General features: G+C 38.0%; 1 protein-coding gene across 8 annotated transcripts in view; it reads right to left on the bottom strand.

Annotated features, from left to right (window-relative positions):
• Positions 1 to 13,711, bottom strand: part of SYNRG (synergin gamma) — a 41,374-nt gene that overhangs the window by 25,299 nt on the left and 2,364 nt on the right. For 3 of the 8 annotated variants that reach the window (XM_033004876.2, XM_033004877.2, XM_042791355.1), the window contains exons 2-9: positions 10,314 to 10,354; positions 8,879 to 8,997; positions 6,845 to 6,975; positions 6,398 to 6,503; positions 5,662 to 5,773; positions 4,197 to 4,496; positions 3,237 to 3,461; positions 692 to 769 (exon numbers count right to left, since the gene is read on the bottom strand). In XM_033004876.2, the coding sequence (XP_032860767.1) occupies positions 692 to 769; positions 3,237 to 3,461; positions 4,197 to 4,496; positions 5,662 to 5,773; positions 6,398 to 6,503; positions 6,845 to 6,975; positions 8,879 to 8,997; positions 10,314 to 10,350 (1,108 nt within the window). In that variant the 5' untranslated portion in view covers positions 10,351 to 10,354. The remainder of the gene's footprint in view (positions 1 to 691; positions 770 to 3,236; positions 3,462 to 4,196; positions 4,497 to 5,661; positions 5,774 to 6,397; positions 6,504 to 6,844; positions 6,976 to 8,878; positions 8,998 to 10,313; positions 10,355 to 13,711) is intronic. The other 5 variants (XM_033004879.2, XM_042791357.1, XM_042791356.1 and 2 more) reach the window with 3 other exon arrangements.

The following is a 13,711-nucleotide window of genomic DNA, read 5'->3' as shown; positions in this document are numbered from 1 at the left end:
TCAGTATTAGACAATGACAACTGCTGTTTTCAAGTGAATTTAAGATGGCTTTTCTATTTTGTTTCAAACTCAACATTATATCAAATTACTAACACTCAAAGTGCATTCTGGCATTGTACTGTATGATCACATTTCATCTAAATGCGTTATTGGATGGTCTTTACAGACAAGTTTAACACAAGCAAAGAAATATTTTATATAAAATACACTTAGTGCTCCATTTCAAAACATGTTTCTTCAATGAAATTGCAGAATAATCCATATAAAAAGATAGTTGTAACAACTTTATATATTTAAACCCCAGTGTAATCAATACTTACTCCAGCATTTCATTTTCTATTTACTGTGGTATTCGCATATATAAGATACATAGCCTTAAGAAATGAGCCTGCTTAGTTATAAGACATGCCAAAAACCAGACTACCCATGAAAGCGGTATTATCAGCAATGCAACCTCCACTAGCATAATCTGCCATCATAACAAATTCTAGGTTAAACATTTATCATGCTTGAATAAAACCCATATTGCTTCAAATGCAGATAAAGCCACCATAAATACGTAACATATCAAAGATATAGGATTCACTGGACGGCTGAAGAATAATGCTTTGATAAATAAATGGCAGCATAAGCACACATACATTCACACCTTACATTGCCCACTTGGCTAAATGCCCACTTTCTTGTTTACCTGGGACCAAGGTATCATTGTAAATCCAAGGAGGCATCATCTGCTGAATTGGGTCCTGTGAAGGGAACACTCCAACGCCTAAACGTATTCCATTCAGTAAGAAAAAGACAGAGTTGTATTAGGATACACAGATTCGGAGTATAAAGATCTTAGAGACTAGAACATAGCTGGTCAGTATCATTTAGCATTTCAGGCAAAGATTTCAGATAGGAATCACTGTGCTCAGAGGAAAAACAGCTACTGCAAGAATAAGTATTTCAACATAATAACTAGAATGATTTGGCAGTAACAGCAAGAATATAGTTACGTACATAATGAAATAAGGAGCTCCTCATTTGCCCCCCCTCTTAATTTTTAGTTGTACAGAAGCTCAGGTCTCACTTTCTCTTAAAATTTCACAGCAGGAGTTCTGTGCCATATCAAATTTGGTCTTCCCATCAACTATATGCTATTAGGGCTACTTGTGGAATAAATAAATTCACACCTACCATAAGAACCACAATGTTCCACCAAAACACCCTTATCAGAGAAATACACAAACAGCCCATTAGACTTAATCTCAGCAAGGTTTTATCCCATGTTCACAAACCCCTATTTGTTGCCCCATTGCTCCTAGTCTTCAGATCCAGAAGACATCACAGCTGCCTTCACTGCTACAGGCTCTCCCAGCATGACCTGCCACACTTTACTCCCTGTGAACCGGTGAACTCCTCCTCCTCTGTCCGGACTCTTCTCCTCAGTCTCACGGTTCGACTTCCTAGCTAACTTCCCTGAGCAGATTTTATGCTCATCTCAGATGAAGCTCTGACAAAAATCAGAATAATTTCAGATTTCATTGTCTTTCCCAGCACCCTTGCAACTCCTCATCTTCCACATGGATTCCTCCTGACTGCAGTCTAATTTTTAATCATCCCACAACTCCAAGCATGTTTTAATATAAGCAATTCCTTCCATTTCACCAGCCAATTAAAATAAATTTGCTACTTCCTCCAGTCTCATTACTCTTCAGCTTTAACCATCCTTCCATACACTTCTGCATCCTACCTATTCTAGTTTCTCACCCTTGAATCTCTCTGATAAAATTCAGCCTCTTAAATAATATAAGAAGTAAAACAGAATCCTCAGCCGTATTTAGTTGAAAGATAGGAGAGTCTTACTCAAACCTTTGATAATATCCAGGTGACTAAGGGTCTGCCATTTTTCCGCATTATCATTTACTTAACTTCTGTTGCTCACAAAGTATTTCAGCTCATCCTTCAAAGCACCCTTAACTACACTTGGAACTATTCTTAACTATTGTTATTCTACATAATCACTTCCAACATCACCTTCATCTGCAGGTTGTATTTAAACTCGCTGTCTCACGCTCTTAAACAAGGACAGTTTCCTGCCTCCCTCCACACCGCTCCACACCACCCCTTTTTTTTTTTTTTAATCAGGTACCAGATTGTGCTGAATTTGTACAAAATAAACAATGTAACTGACTAAACTATGAATAAATGAATAGCTCCTATTTCATGCTGTATATTCTTTAAAGTTAAGTCACTTCTAGCAATTTAGTGTGTATTACAAAGCCCCTCCACTTAAAAATGTCCCTTCAGACCATTTAATTTCATCCAATAATGGTTTTTAAATATATTGGATACGAAAACACTTGAAAGCAACATATCCAATGTCTGAGGAGAGAAACACATAAGCTTATTCATAAAAAGTTATGCAACTTCTAGGAAAGAAATAGCTCCTTGAGAAAGTGCCCAATTCAATTACCTACAGACCAGGAGCTGCCTCCCCGTCCTCCGTCTCCTCTCACCCCACAATAAAGTGAGATTACACAAAGGACTACATGTAGTATTATCATACTTGACTACAGTGGAGCCCACGTTTCATGTAAACCTTGAGTACAACATCAGAGCACTAATCAAGGTGCACCAGAGAACCTGCATCTATTTTTGATTGGAATAAAACAAAATCAATCAACAGTGATCTTAAATAAAACCCAAGTTGGAACTAAAGTTGCATAAAGTTTTCATCTAGTCCAGCTTTGGAAATTTTGATCCCTAAAGCACAAATAGCTTTAGACATAATGCATATGAATGGCAAGTTGTCTTGGAAACAAGTATTAACTAGCTAAGAGTTTTAACCTAACAATATTTTATCCCCTCAAAGTTAAATGATGAAAACCCACCATGAGATTGACCATCTTCAGCAATACATTTCCTTAAATAATTAAAAAAAAAAAAAAAAATTCTTTAGAGAGCACATCTTTTTTTTCCCCAAGAAAGAGGATAGAATATTTTACAACAACAGACCTGATTAAACAAACATGTTAAAAAGTGATTACAGCAGTAAACTCACGTGGAAAAAGTTCAGCGCAAAATCGTAGTTGTTATACTTTTAGCAAGGAGCAGGAGGCACTGACATATTATTCAAGCAGGCGTTCAGAGCAAAATTATGCAGGATTGGCCTTAGAATTAGTGTACAGAGTGTTAGCATTCAAGCAGCACCTTATTAGATTCAAATTCTGTCAAACGTTTCATTTGCTCACCACACTCTTCAACTGCTATGTTTTGTTCTGACGCCTTGTGCACCTCTGCAGCAGTGGTACCACTTTCATGTCCACCTACAACATCCCAGTCATTGATGGTTAAACTGGGATGAACTTGGCTTGCAGCCGAGGCTTTGTGCCCAACTTCAGATGTTTTAAGTTTGGTTTGCTCTTGTTCAGATTCATTTGAGCCATTATCTAAGACTTTCTCCTCCAAGGAAGAGCCTGAATAAACAGCAGGAGGAATTATTTGTATTTTGTTATTAAACAACCAGATTGCAATTCCACACTTTCAAAGGAAAAGTATTATTGGTACCACTGATGAGTTATCAAGATGAGTATCCATCCCAGCTCAGACCAATAGCACCACCCTGTTCAAACACTTATAGCCTGATTCTGCCCTTTACTTACCATGCATACACAATAAATTCAACAAAAAGGCAACAATTAGGAGAAGGAATACATGAAATTATTTTCTATATTAGGATTACCGTTGCACAATCATCTAGGCATGAATAGCAGAAGTGTCCAATATCTACTTACATCTGCAAAATTCTTCATGTTAATCTCACCAACATCCAATTAGCCTCCGAGAGAGGAAGCACACAAGTGCTCCACATCAGCATAATTACTTTTTATATCACCATCTCAACTGTATCTTTTTGTACTACATGGACTTATGAAGATGCTAGCACATAAGACTTAATTCACTTAAAATCAGCCATATGCATATTAAGCAATCTTTGGATCCACATGTGACTTGCTTTTACAGTACAGTTCTAAGGGAAGAAAGAATGGGACTTAAATCACCTTTCCCCATGGATCAGCAGGTTTCTACTTAAGTGCCTATATATTACTTCTTTCAGCCAGACTGAAAAAAAAGCCAGCAAAATAAGTAAAGACTCTGTGTAGCTCTATGACAGAAGGTGACATGTAAAAAAAAAGATACTTCAGCGTTACCTGTTTTATGGATATTGGGTGAAGATGCAGAGGTAGGAAAATAAGGAACCTGCCCAGTTGTACCATGCAGGATGGATAACACTGGAGACTGGGCTGGAGGGAGAGGTTGGACCACAGCCTTTTCTGAAAGCAGTTGCCCAGCCTCAGTAGCAGAATGGAAAGGCTGAAAAGGCTGAGAGGTGGGTTGAGGCACCAGTTTGGGGATTTCAACAGGCCCTTGTATAAAGTCACTAAATTCTTCATCATCGAGAAAAGCAGAGTGGGAAACAGATACAGCAGAATGGGATGGTGTGGGATGATCTGCAAAAATGGAATGAACACACAATGCAAAGTGATGAGGAAAAAGGTTCACAGGTGGAAAGGTAGGAAAAGTGGCAAATACTAGGTATACATAGCAAATGGGAAAGGGGAAACAGCAGTGAATGCGTTATTTGACAGAGATGTGAACAGTTATTGTCAGCATAACAAACACTTAAGGTAAAACTGAGCAGCCACTTCCAACCATGCATCTTCTCTCCCAGGTTTTTATGATGTAAACACTTTGATTGAAACTTGATTTCTTACACTGGCTATAGAAGTATTCTGTTTGTTTTAAATAGACCGGATGAAAACAAATCAAGAAGTAATACTTCAAACTGGACATAATGAGGGTATGCACGGGGGGACATTCTCCATCAAAGGAGTGTTTTATCCTCAAAAGCTCAATAATATATCATAAAATGTGTAAGAAATGTGTAGTAAATTAGACAATCTGCTGTTTGATCCCTAGCATTTAACATTTTTAACAGCACTGATGTGCGATGGGCAAACCTACAGACAACAAAAAATTGTCAGAAGCCACCTGTAACTTCAAAACTATCAAAGAACAAATCCATACTAGAGATAAAGATTTTATATAGGACAAAACTTGTCTAGATAAGCTTTGTTTCAGGCTAGATGCAGAACAAACTATATTACAACCCGTAGGAAATCTTTAGTAATAACTGTTACAAATGTAGTAATTACTGAGAAGAGAATACAGGTGGTTTTGGTTTGACCATGCCCAGGCAGTGGTACACAAGTAAGCTGTTACAGGACACTGAAGTCATTATACAACGTTCTGATCATTCTTAGCACTTGTATAGCACCTCTCAGCTTCAAAAGCACTCTGCTAAACATTAATTAATGCTTTGACTAGAAAAGAACACACGCATTATCAATTTCCATGATACTTCACAGTAAAAGAAAGCTGAATGTGCTGTGTTTAAAGATTTCAAGTCTTTGAATAGAAGTTGGTATCTAATATCTCACCCTCATAACCTGACTAAGCAAACAGCTGCTGGAATGACACTTTATTTTACAAAACAGTTAGTCCACTCACTTTGTACCACCAAATAAAAATATTTCGTGGAATTAGTTCCCCCTGCTGAGGATTTCAAATATTACGAGTTTTAATTTCAGTTGGAAGATGAGAAAAATTACAAACCTGGCTTTTTTGGATGTGATGCTGGTGTTGGGTGCATTTTAGCATCTCTGGAAAAACCATCTAAATTTCCTTTAATGGCTTCCAAAGCATCATCCCTGCTTTTTTCACCTGTCTGAAACACCACAGAACACATTTGGAAAAATTCACGGAACAGTTCAGTTTTCTTTCAATATCCACACTTTTTCCATACAAAAATTAGCAATGCCTGCTCTTAGATTAAACCCTTCTTTCTCCAGCAGTGCCTTCCTGAAGCATATCAACAATAACTCCCATATTTAGAAAGCATTTATTTTGCACACTACACCATAACAGCGTTTCTCAGTCTTTAGGCAAAGCTTTATGCACAGGAACAACACAGAAACCTTACTCAGCTATTTGTATTCTTGTAGATCAGAGTCTTCGAGCTCATTGTAAGTGTTCAAAACTTTGGACAGTCAACAAACAAGCCACCAAACATTCTCTATTTCAGAAACTCAATCTGTTCCTAAATGTTACACACCAGGTTGGTTTATTTTTCAAAAGCTGATTTCATTTTCAACACCAGACTTTGCTTACATTAAGAGTGTGTAAAGGAGTGACTATTCCAGATGCTTTTCAAGATGTAATCTGATGTCTCATATTAAGTTCCTCACATATTTGCTTGTTGAAAGAGACCATCCCGTTAAAAGCCATTAAAAAAAAAAAAAAAAAAACAAACCTGAAGAAACACACACCTCCCTTATTATTTAGGACATACCTTAGGTTTCACACTGCTTAGGAGCCTCAGCTTTTGTTTCTGCTCTTCAAACTGGCGCCGTTTTCTTTCTTCTTCCAAGAATTTCTGCTGGTGCTCAAACCTCTTCCTGAAGCAAAATGATTTACAAAAAAAAAAAAAAATCTAAAAATAATTTTTCACCACAGTTTTCATGGCGAGCTTCGGCTTGATTTTTCCATTTCTTCTGTCTCAAATTCTGACGCTTGGTGCACACATTTCTACTTTTTCTCAGAGCTGTATGACAGCCACTACTAACTTCATAGATGGCCTTTAAATGCAATGGAATGATCTCAACAATATTCTATAGCCCTAAATGGACTACTTTGCTACAGAAACTATCAATATTTTTACTGTGTGGACCATGCCTCCAGACTACATCTGCCCCTTGAAAAAGAATAATTTCCAAAGAGTCAGCAAAGTGTCACTTACTGTTGTTCCTCTGCAAACTGCTTCTGCATGTCAGGGGTGTACTGTGGGGCTGCTGGGCGCATCCCCAAGAAAGAAGCCTGTCCCATATAAGGCATTCCAGTCGCTGGCATCGGCCCCAGGGGCATGCCACCCTAGAACAAAATCAATAACGAAACTCCAAGATTATTTTTTTTTTCCATAGAAAAAGCCAAACCAATTACCAAAAGGCAACTGCACCCTGCCAAAGTCGTAAAATTAAGAGCGTTAAGAATAGTTGGATGAGCAGCATCTGAGCAGGGACTAGCTGCTACAGAACGGAGCATTCAGTAGATGGCACCCTTCCCTCTCAATAATGAGCTACAATTCTTAAAGAATTTTAGCAGACAGGTTGCTCTTCTGGTCAAATGCAAAAATCAAGACTTCATATCCATACAACCTGCTTCATGAGGAAGAAGGTTACAGGCACCCTACAGTGTTACACATGGTTTGGTACCACGTTTCTGGGTTTTCTTGAGGTTTTTGTTTCCTGTTCTAAGTGATTGCATAATATTTTTAAATTCCCTGCTGGAGGTGCACACACCTAGCCAACAATGGATGCTGGCAAAACGTGGCCTGGTCGTTTTGCAAACATAGCTTATCTGGGGGTCCCGGGGAGGGAGACTGTATACGACAACAGCCAAGAGGAGATCTGTCTAAATAAATTGCATCAGTATCGGAAACATTTGCTGAGAAATGTACAGTTATAGAAGCAAAGCTTGCCTAATATAGAAGGGGCTAGAAAATAATATACTTTTCTTACCATTCATTTTATATTTGGTATCAGAACACATAGGAAGAGAACAAAAGTTGTTTATAATATTTAGATCAGCTCTCATAAAAACATCTTCCCACTGTAAATTTTATAAAAATTAATCTAATAAATTCCAGGTGGAGGGAAGTGTAAGGAGATGGCAATATACAATAAATTCAGTTTGTCACATAGCAATTTAGCTACAAAGCCATGCCAAAATATTAAATTTCAGCAAAGTGCAAATTTGTACATAAGCACATATGGTGCCAATTGGAAAAAAAAAGAGAAAACATAATATTAGCTACTTGTATTTCATTTTTAGTCCTCAATTAACAACAGCAGAGTTAAAGACAAAGTTACTTTAAGCAAGAAAAAGAATGAGAATGAAACACAGGAAGTAGGACAAATGGGAAAACAGGTCACATGAGAAAATACAGCACATTTAAGAGATTACTTGCTCCCCAGAACAAGGTATTTAAAAAGAAAATTTATGAATTGCCACCTCAACTCAGGAAATTTAATTCTGTTAACTCCGGCATTTGAGTTACAAAGGGATAACACAATTCAGTGAACTGGTCATGATGTATCAGATTGTATACACACTCACTTCTTATCAGCTTATAAAGGTCTCATTTAAAATACTACACAGTACACCACCTTAACAGTAAGTACATAAAACCAAAGTAAAAGAAGAAAAAGCATGAAGCAAAATTAAAAAGACAGAAGAGGTATGTTGTGGGAGTTTTGAATTATAGTTACTTAACAATTCAAGACTATTACTAACCTACTTTGGAGTAGGTGGCACCTGGCAGCTTTGAAACATCTTGCTGATGCTTTTGTTTCCTTTCTTGTTCAGAAACCATGCTTCTCTTATCACACTTTTGTGTCATAACACATATAATGAAATGAAAGTTCAGTTTCTCACATCTTTGAGTGGGCTATAATGTCCAAGTTACTTCAAATATTACTGATGCTGTCCATACACTACACCCTCATTTCTCTCTTCTCTACAACAGTGAGTAATGTTTGTGAAACACCCCCACTCTCCCTGTCCAGATCCCAACAAAACTTGGAGGATTCCTGAAATTATCAGAAATATTTTCAAAGAGAATACTACAAAATATGATGGCCCACTACGGACTGATACCCCCAGTTCAGGTTCTAGCCAAGTTCCACCCTCTTGCCCCACCGCAGTTGTGAGAGGACTACGGAGTCAGACAAGCCCCAAGGTAGCTCATTTCAGTCCACATTTCATTGCCACGCACCTGCATGGTCATGGGTCCAGGAGGCATCTGAGAACCATAATTCATTCCCATCATGCCTGGCATATTGGACTGCATGACAGGAACCATTGGAAATCCTTGCTGTTGCATAGGAATCATCCCTACAATGAAACATTAAACAAAGTAAGCTCCCAGTTAGTGTCAAAGCTTTTTTTTTTTTTTTTTTTTTAAAAAAAAAAAAACAGCAAAGGAAAGGAAAAAACTAAAAACTCTCCAGTCTTGTGGGACCATTTAAAAAATAAAAAAATATGCTACACTGCAGGCAGCCACTGAATTTCCTTAGTTTAGATCAGTCTAAGGGAAGATGTGTTATGGGGCTTTCCCGATAACTAAACTGATGAATTCTCCCACCATCCTAAGGATTCTCTGTGGGTTTCTTCTCATGTGGTTTTTGAAAGGGTCACTTCCAATTACAAAGATTTAACTAACCAGGTTGACTGGTGCTGATAATTGTCCATTTCTCTGTAAAAGGGAAAACTTATAAACTGGCAGCTTTTGAAGGTAAGACATAAACTCATCGTTTCACAATGCAACTTCACACTCTGATCTGGCTGGATAACTTGTCTGTAAGTTAATTAGCCCGCTACATGTATTAGAACGGTTACAATATTTGTCAGTAAAAGCTGGACTTCAACAAAACTGGACAATTCAAGTCAGAATGTATTAATTCACTGAATAAATTCAAGTGGATTATGTTTCAGTATTTTCATACCTCATATTTTGCTATCTTGGGATACATACACTAAGACACATTTGTTACCAGCACACTGTGAGATAATTATAACTGTGCATAACTGAACATCACACACAAAAGCACTCCAGGAAGGACTCGACACAATAAGGAATAACCCATAAATTAGTCACCGACACTTTTTATAAGAAAACTCTCCACTTTCCCTACAAGTTCTCTCTGTATTTCCATTAATTAAACAGTACTGCAACAGGAATGAGAACAAAGGTAATTTAAGGCTGAGGCTCTCCTATTGTATTAATACTTTCCACACAGGTTGTGACTCTTGTCCCAGGGTCTTGCTGTGCTTTGTAAATATTTACCAGGTCTTGCAACACCCACACAATATGGGTATACACAGCTGGTAGATGAAGCATAAAGAGGTTAAATACCACACTCAAAATAACACAAAAATCTTAAAGGCAAATTCAGGTTAAAAATAGAGCCATAGTTTCCCTAGGTCTTTTAATCTAGGATTCTAGTAACACTGCTGCTTCAGCAACGCATAGAAGATTTTACAGAGTTGCAAGAGTCAGCTTAGCAGTACTGAATTCAAAAGAAAAAACAGCTATGGAGTTCAGTTAATAATCACGTTTCTGAGCATCAGTGCAGAACTATTTTAAGTTGTTTAATGTATCTAAACAAAGAAAAGAACCTTCATGCTCAAAATGTTAAGTCCATACATACCTTGAGGGGGCCCTAAACCACCGGCAACAGGAAACATGAAGCTGGAGGAGGAAAAAAGGGTACATGAGAGTCTATCATTTTAGTGCAAATATAAATGAATGAAAAAGCTACCTCGACTTGCACATCAACACCACCACCCAAAGCCTCCCACCTTCTGCTCAGCACTTTCTCCTGCTCCTGCAGGACTCGCAGAACCCAACCCCACCTCAAGGAAAAGGCCACCCCTCCCAGGGATCCCCCAAAGCACCAGAGAGTCCCAGCAGTGCTGTCACAGCCTGCAAAGCCAGGAAGAAATAGATCTTATCCTCCACAGCAGCACAAAAATGGCTTTGACTCATCGGCATCGCCCACAAGAGAGTTTTGGCACCTACGCAGGTTGGTAACAGGTCAGTTTGTTAGTGTAGGCTAGGCCTTCAAGCACCGCAGAATGAATAAGCATCTCCTGGTAGAAGTATCTGATTCAGCAAGACCATTAACTGCACCAGACAATAGTTCTCAGCTGCTTAGTAACAGTTTTTCTGCAGAGAAATAAACTACCCATGAAACCCCATCACTTAGGCATTTTTGCCCTCTTTGAAACACTAAGTATCACGAAATAATCGAGTTTCCATTTTCTCAGTTACATCTAATTACAAGAAAAACAGTGCCTGGGAATAAATATTCATTCCAGTATCAAGGGCCAAGTGCACCTGGAGGAAGAACTCTTAAATTTTCAGTTGAAATCATAATGGAAATTGCTAGCCCTCGATTTCAAACGGAAGCATGTGCTGTGCTGCCAACAGCAGAAAAGGACCTAGTTTAAAAGTCTCATTTGCAAGCAACTCTCAGAAACCTATGTCAGCAGTAATTTACCAAACAAGAACCTCACTCAGTGTCCCAGGCAGCTATTACATCAAAATGCCATGAAAGAGAAACACGCTTGCAGATATTCAATATTCCTCAGCATAAGAGGGTGGATGTAAAAGAAACTGCCTGAGAGTAAAGCAGAAAATGCTATCATAAACGACTGCAGACAGTTCTTCAAAACCTGCAGGAAGTTCCGAAAGCCAACCTGGTTTATAAATATAAAAGAGCTGTGTAATATGAGTACTAAGATAAAATAAGGGATTTAAATTATGCATTTATCCAGGAGCAAATTGCACCTACCCACTATACAGACAGCGGGTTACACGGTCACCAAGACAACCCATATTACTCTTCATTTCATCCTCTAACTCAGAAGCTTCTTCTTTTACCCTGACCACTATGTGCTAATTTCTCCTTCCACAACTAACACACACCTACACCTTCCACCAAGTCCAGGTCTTACCATCCTCAATCACCACGATTTTTGGTTTCTCTCTGTGAAGCGCTGTGCGGACACAGGCTCTCTCATCTCAAAACACATGCTGAGCTTCTCTCGATCAGGTTCAGTTCACCCTGCAGCCAAGGTCGATTCAACTGACTGGTGTTCAATTCAGTCATTTTTAATCTACTTCTTAGCATACAAATATTAACATCATGAAGACAAACAGCTGACTGAAAAACCACAGAGAAACCCATAACTGAACTCCGGTGCTGATCAGAAAAGCTGTTTTGTCTGCTCAGGAGCTGAAGCTCAGTGAATCAACTGAATTTTGCCTGCACTTGGTTTCACCTGTGGAAATAGTTGTCAGTACAGAGTGCCTCCTCAGCAATATGCCCCTTAAAACGTGTGCGAGCTCAGATGTGTAGAGCTTCTATCGTAAGCCAGATCTGCAAGTGCAGCAATCTTAGGCATCATAAAAGTACACCATTCTTAGTTTAGTCAGAATGATGAAATATTAAAAGTTATTTTTGAAAAGCTCACAAGTATGGAAAAGCATTCGTAATTTTGTGGTTTCCCTTCTTGCTGGGGAATCCGGTCAACAAGAATTCTTCCAAATCAGCAAACGTAACATCAACTGAACAAGCATTGCAAGGTACCACTGCTTGTTGGAAGCAAATAAAGGCCAGACTATTAAATATTTATCCCTTTCTACAGAGCTCCTGATTTATTTATAAGTCTCTGTTCAAAAAAAAAAAAAAAAAAAAACACCAACAAAAAAACCTGCAGCTAATTAGAGGGCACTGGAAGAAGAGCTAGTTAAAAGTAGTAAAGCAAGCTCCTGCAGCACAGCACTCTGCACATGCAGCATGGATTCATCACGGACCTTGCTCCAAGATTTAGCTGTGCAACTGCCCACATCAGCCACACATGCACGTACATAAACCCCCATCAACTTCTTTATTCAAGCAACAGGAACTTTATTTCTAAACTACTTTTCCGAGATGCAAAAGAAATGCCCACATGCATCTAGCTAAAGCGGCTGATTCTCATCACTGAGAAAGCAAGCTAAGGCACAGTCACTTGTGAGATTAACTGAAGCACTACAGAAAACCACTGAACTTGATAACCATGTACAGATAGAAACAATGTCACAAGTAATTTGCTTTTAAAGAAAGTATTTTCATCCCAGTTATCTTACAATAACACCACTGACAGGCAAATTAAGAATAAACAGGCTAAATTAGAATGGTCTCATTAAAAAAAAAAAAAAAAAAAAAAAAGCATGATAAATTAAGCAGTCTGTAAGGACCAGTACGCTGTTTAGGGGCTAAAAGAACATTTATAGCCAGCTGACTGTATGTTTTAAAGTGACCAAATGCACTTTCCAGACAATGGAAACCTTTATGACCCCAGATGTTTAAAATATATCGATTTGATGACTACTCTTAGGCATGCTATTTTAATACAACTTCTTTTTATTTCCACAATGGATTTAAATGCACCTGCAGACATTTCTGTTGTTCTCAAGCACTTTACCACCTAGGTTCATGCAACTAGCCCTAATACTTTGGGTAAAATAGTAAGAAAGTGTAATATATGTGATACACTGCACAAAATAAAATAAGGAAAATTAAGAAATTGCCCTACAATAGAACTCTTAAAGTAGCAATATAAAACTGTAAATTCCTAACAGGTAAGTATTTTAAATATGGAGTTTCAAAAAAAACCTGAAACAAGACAACGCACAGCCTCGGTCAAAATGCAGGAGTGTGGGATGAAGCAACTCCTTTTCTGTATTCATACTTCACTATAAAAGCTCCAAACTACAGATAACATTTTCCTATCTAAAATGGATTTTTAAACCCCTTAATTCCCAGTCAGTACAACTCTATCAATGCAACACACACTGACATAGTATTTTTTGAATATGAGAAATCCACAAAAATTAAAGTGAAACAAGCCAAAGAGCCCACACAGACACAGAGAACGGGCCTTTTCCTCTACCTCCAGATTTCATTCTCAAAGAAACAAAAATAATAACAATAGGAAACAATGATTTTTAAATCCTTTTATTTTTTAAAAACCTATAGTCTTCTTGCAGCATTTTCAT

This window comes from Tyto alba, unplaced genomic scaffold (assembly GCF_018691265.1).
Source record: "Tyto alba isolate M040663 unplaced genomic scaffold, T.alba_DEE_v4.0 Super-Scaffold_19, whole genome shotgun sequence".
Lineage (NCBI taxonomy): Eukaryota > Metazoa > Chordata > Aves > Strigiformes > Tytonidae > Tyto > Tyto alba.
The sequence above is the reverse complement of the archived record's forward strand: the minus strand, read 5'-3'. Positions and strand labels throughout refer to the sequence as shown.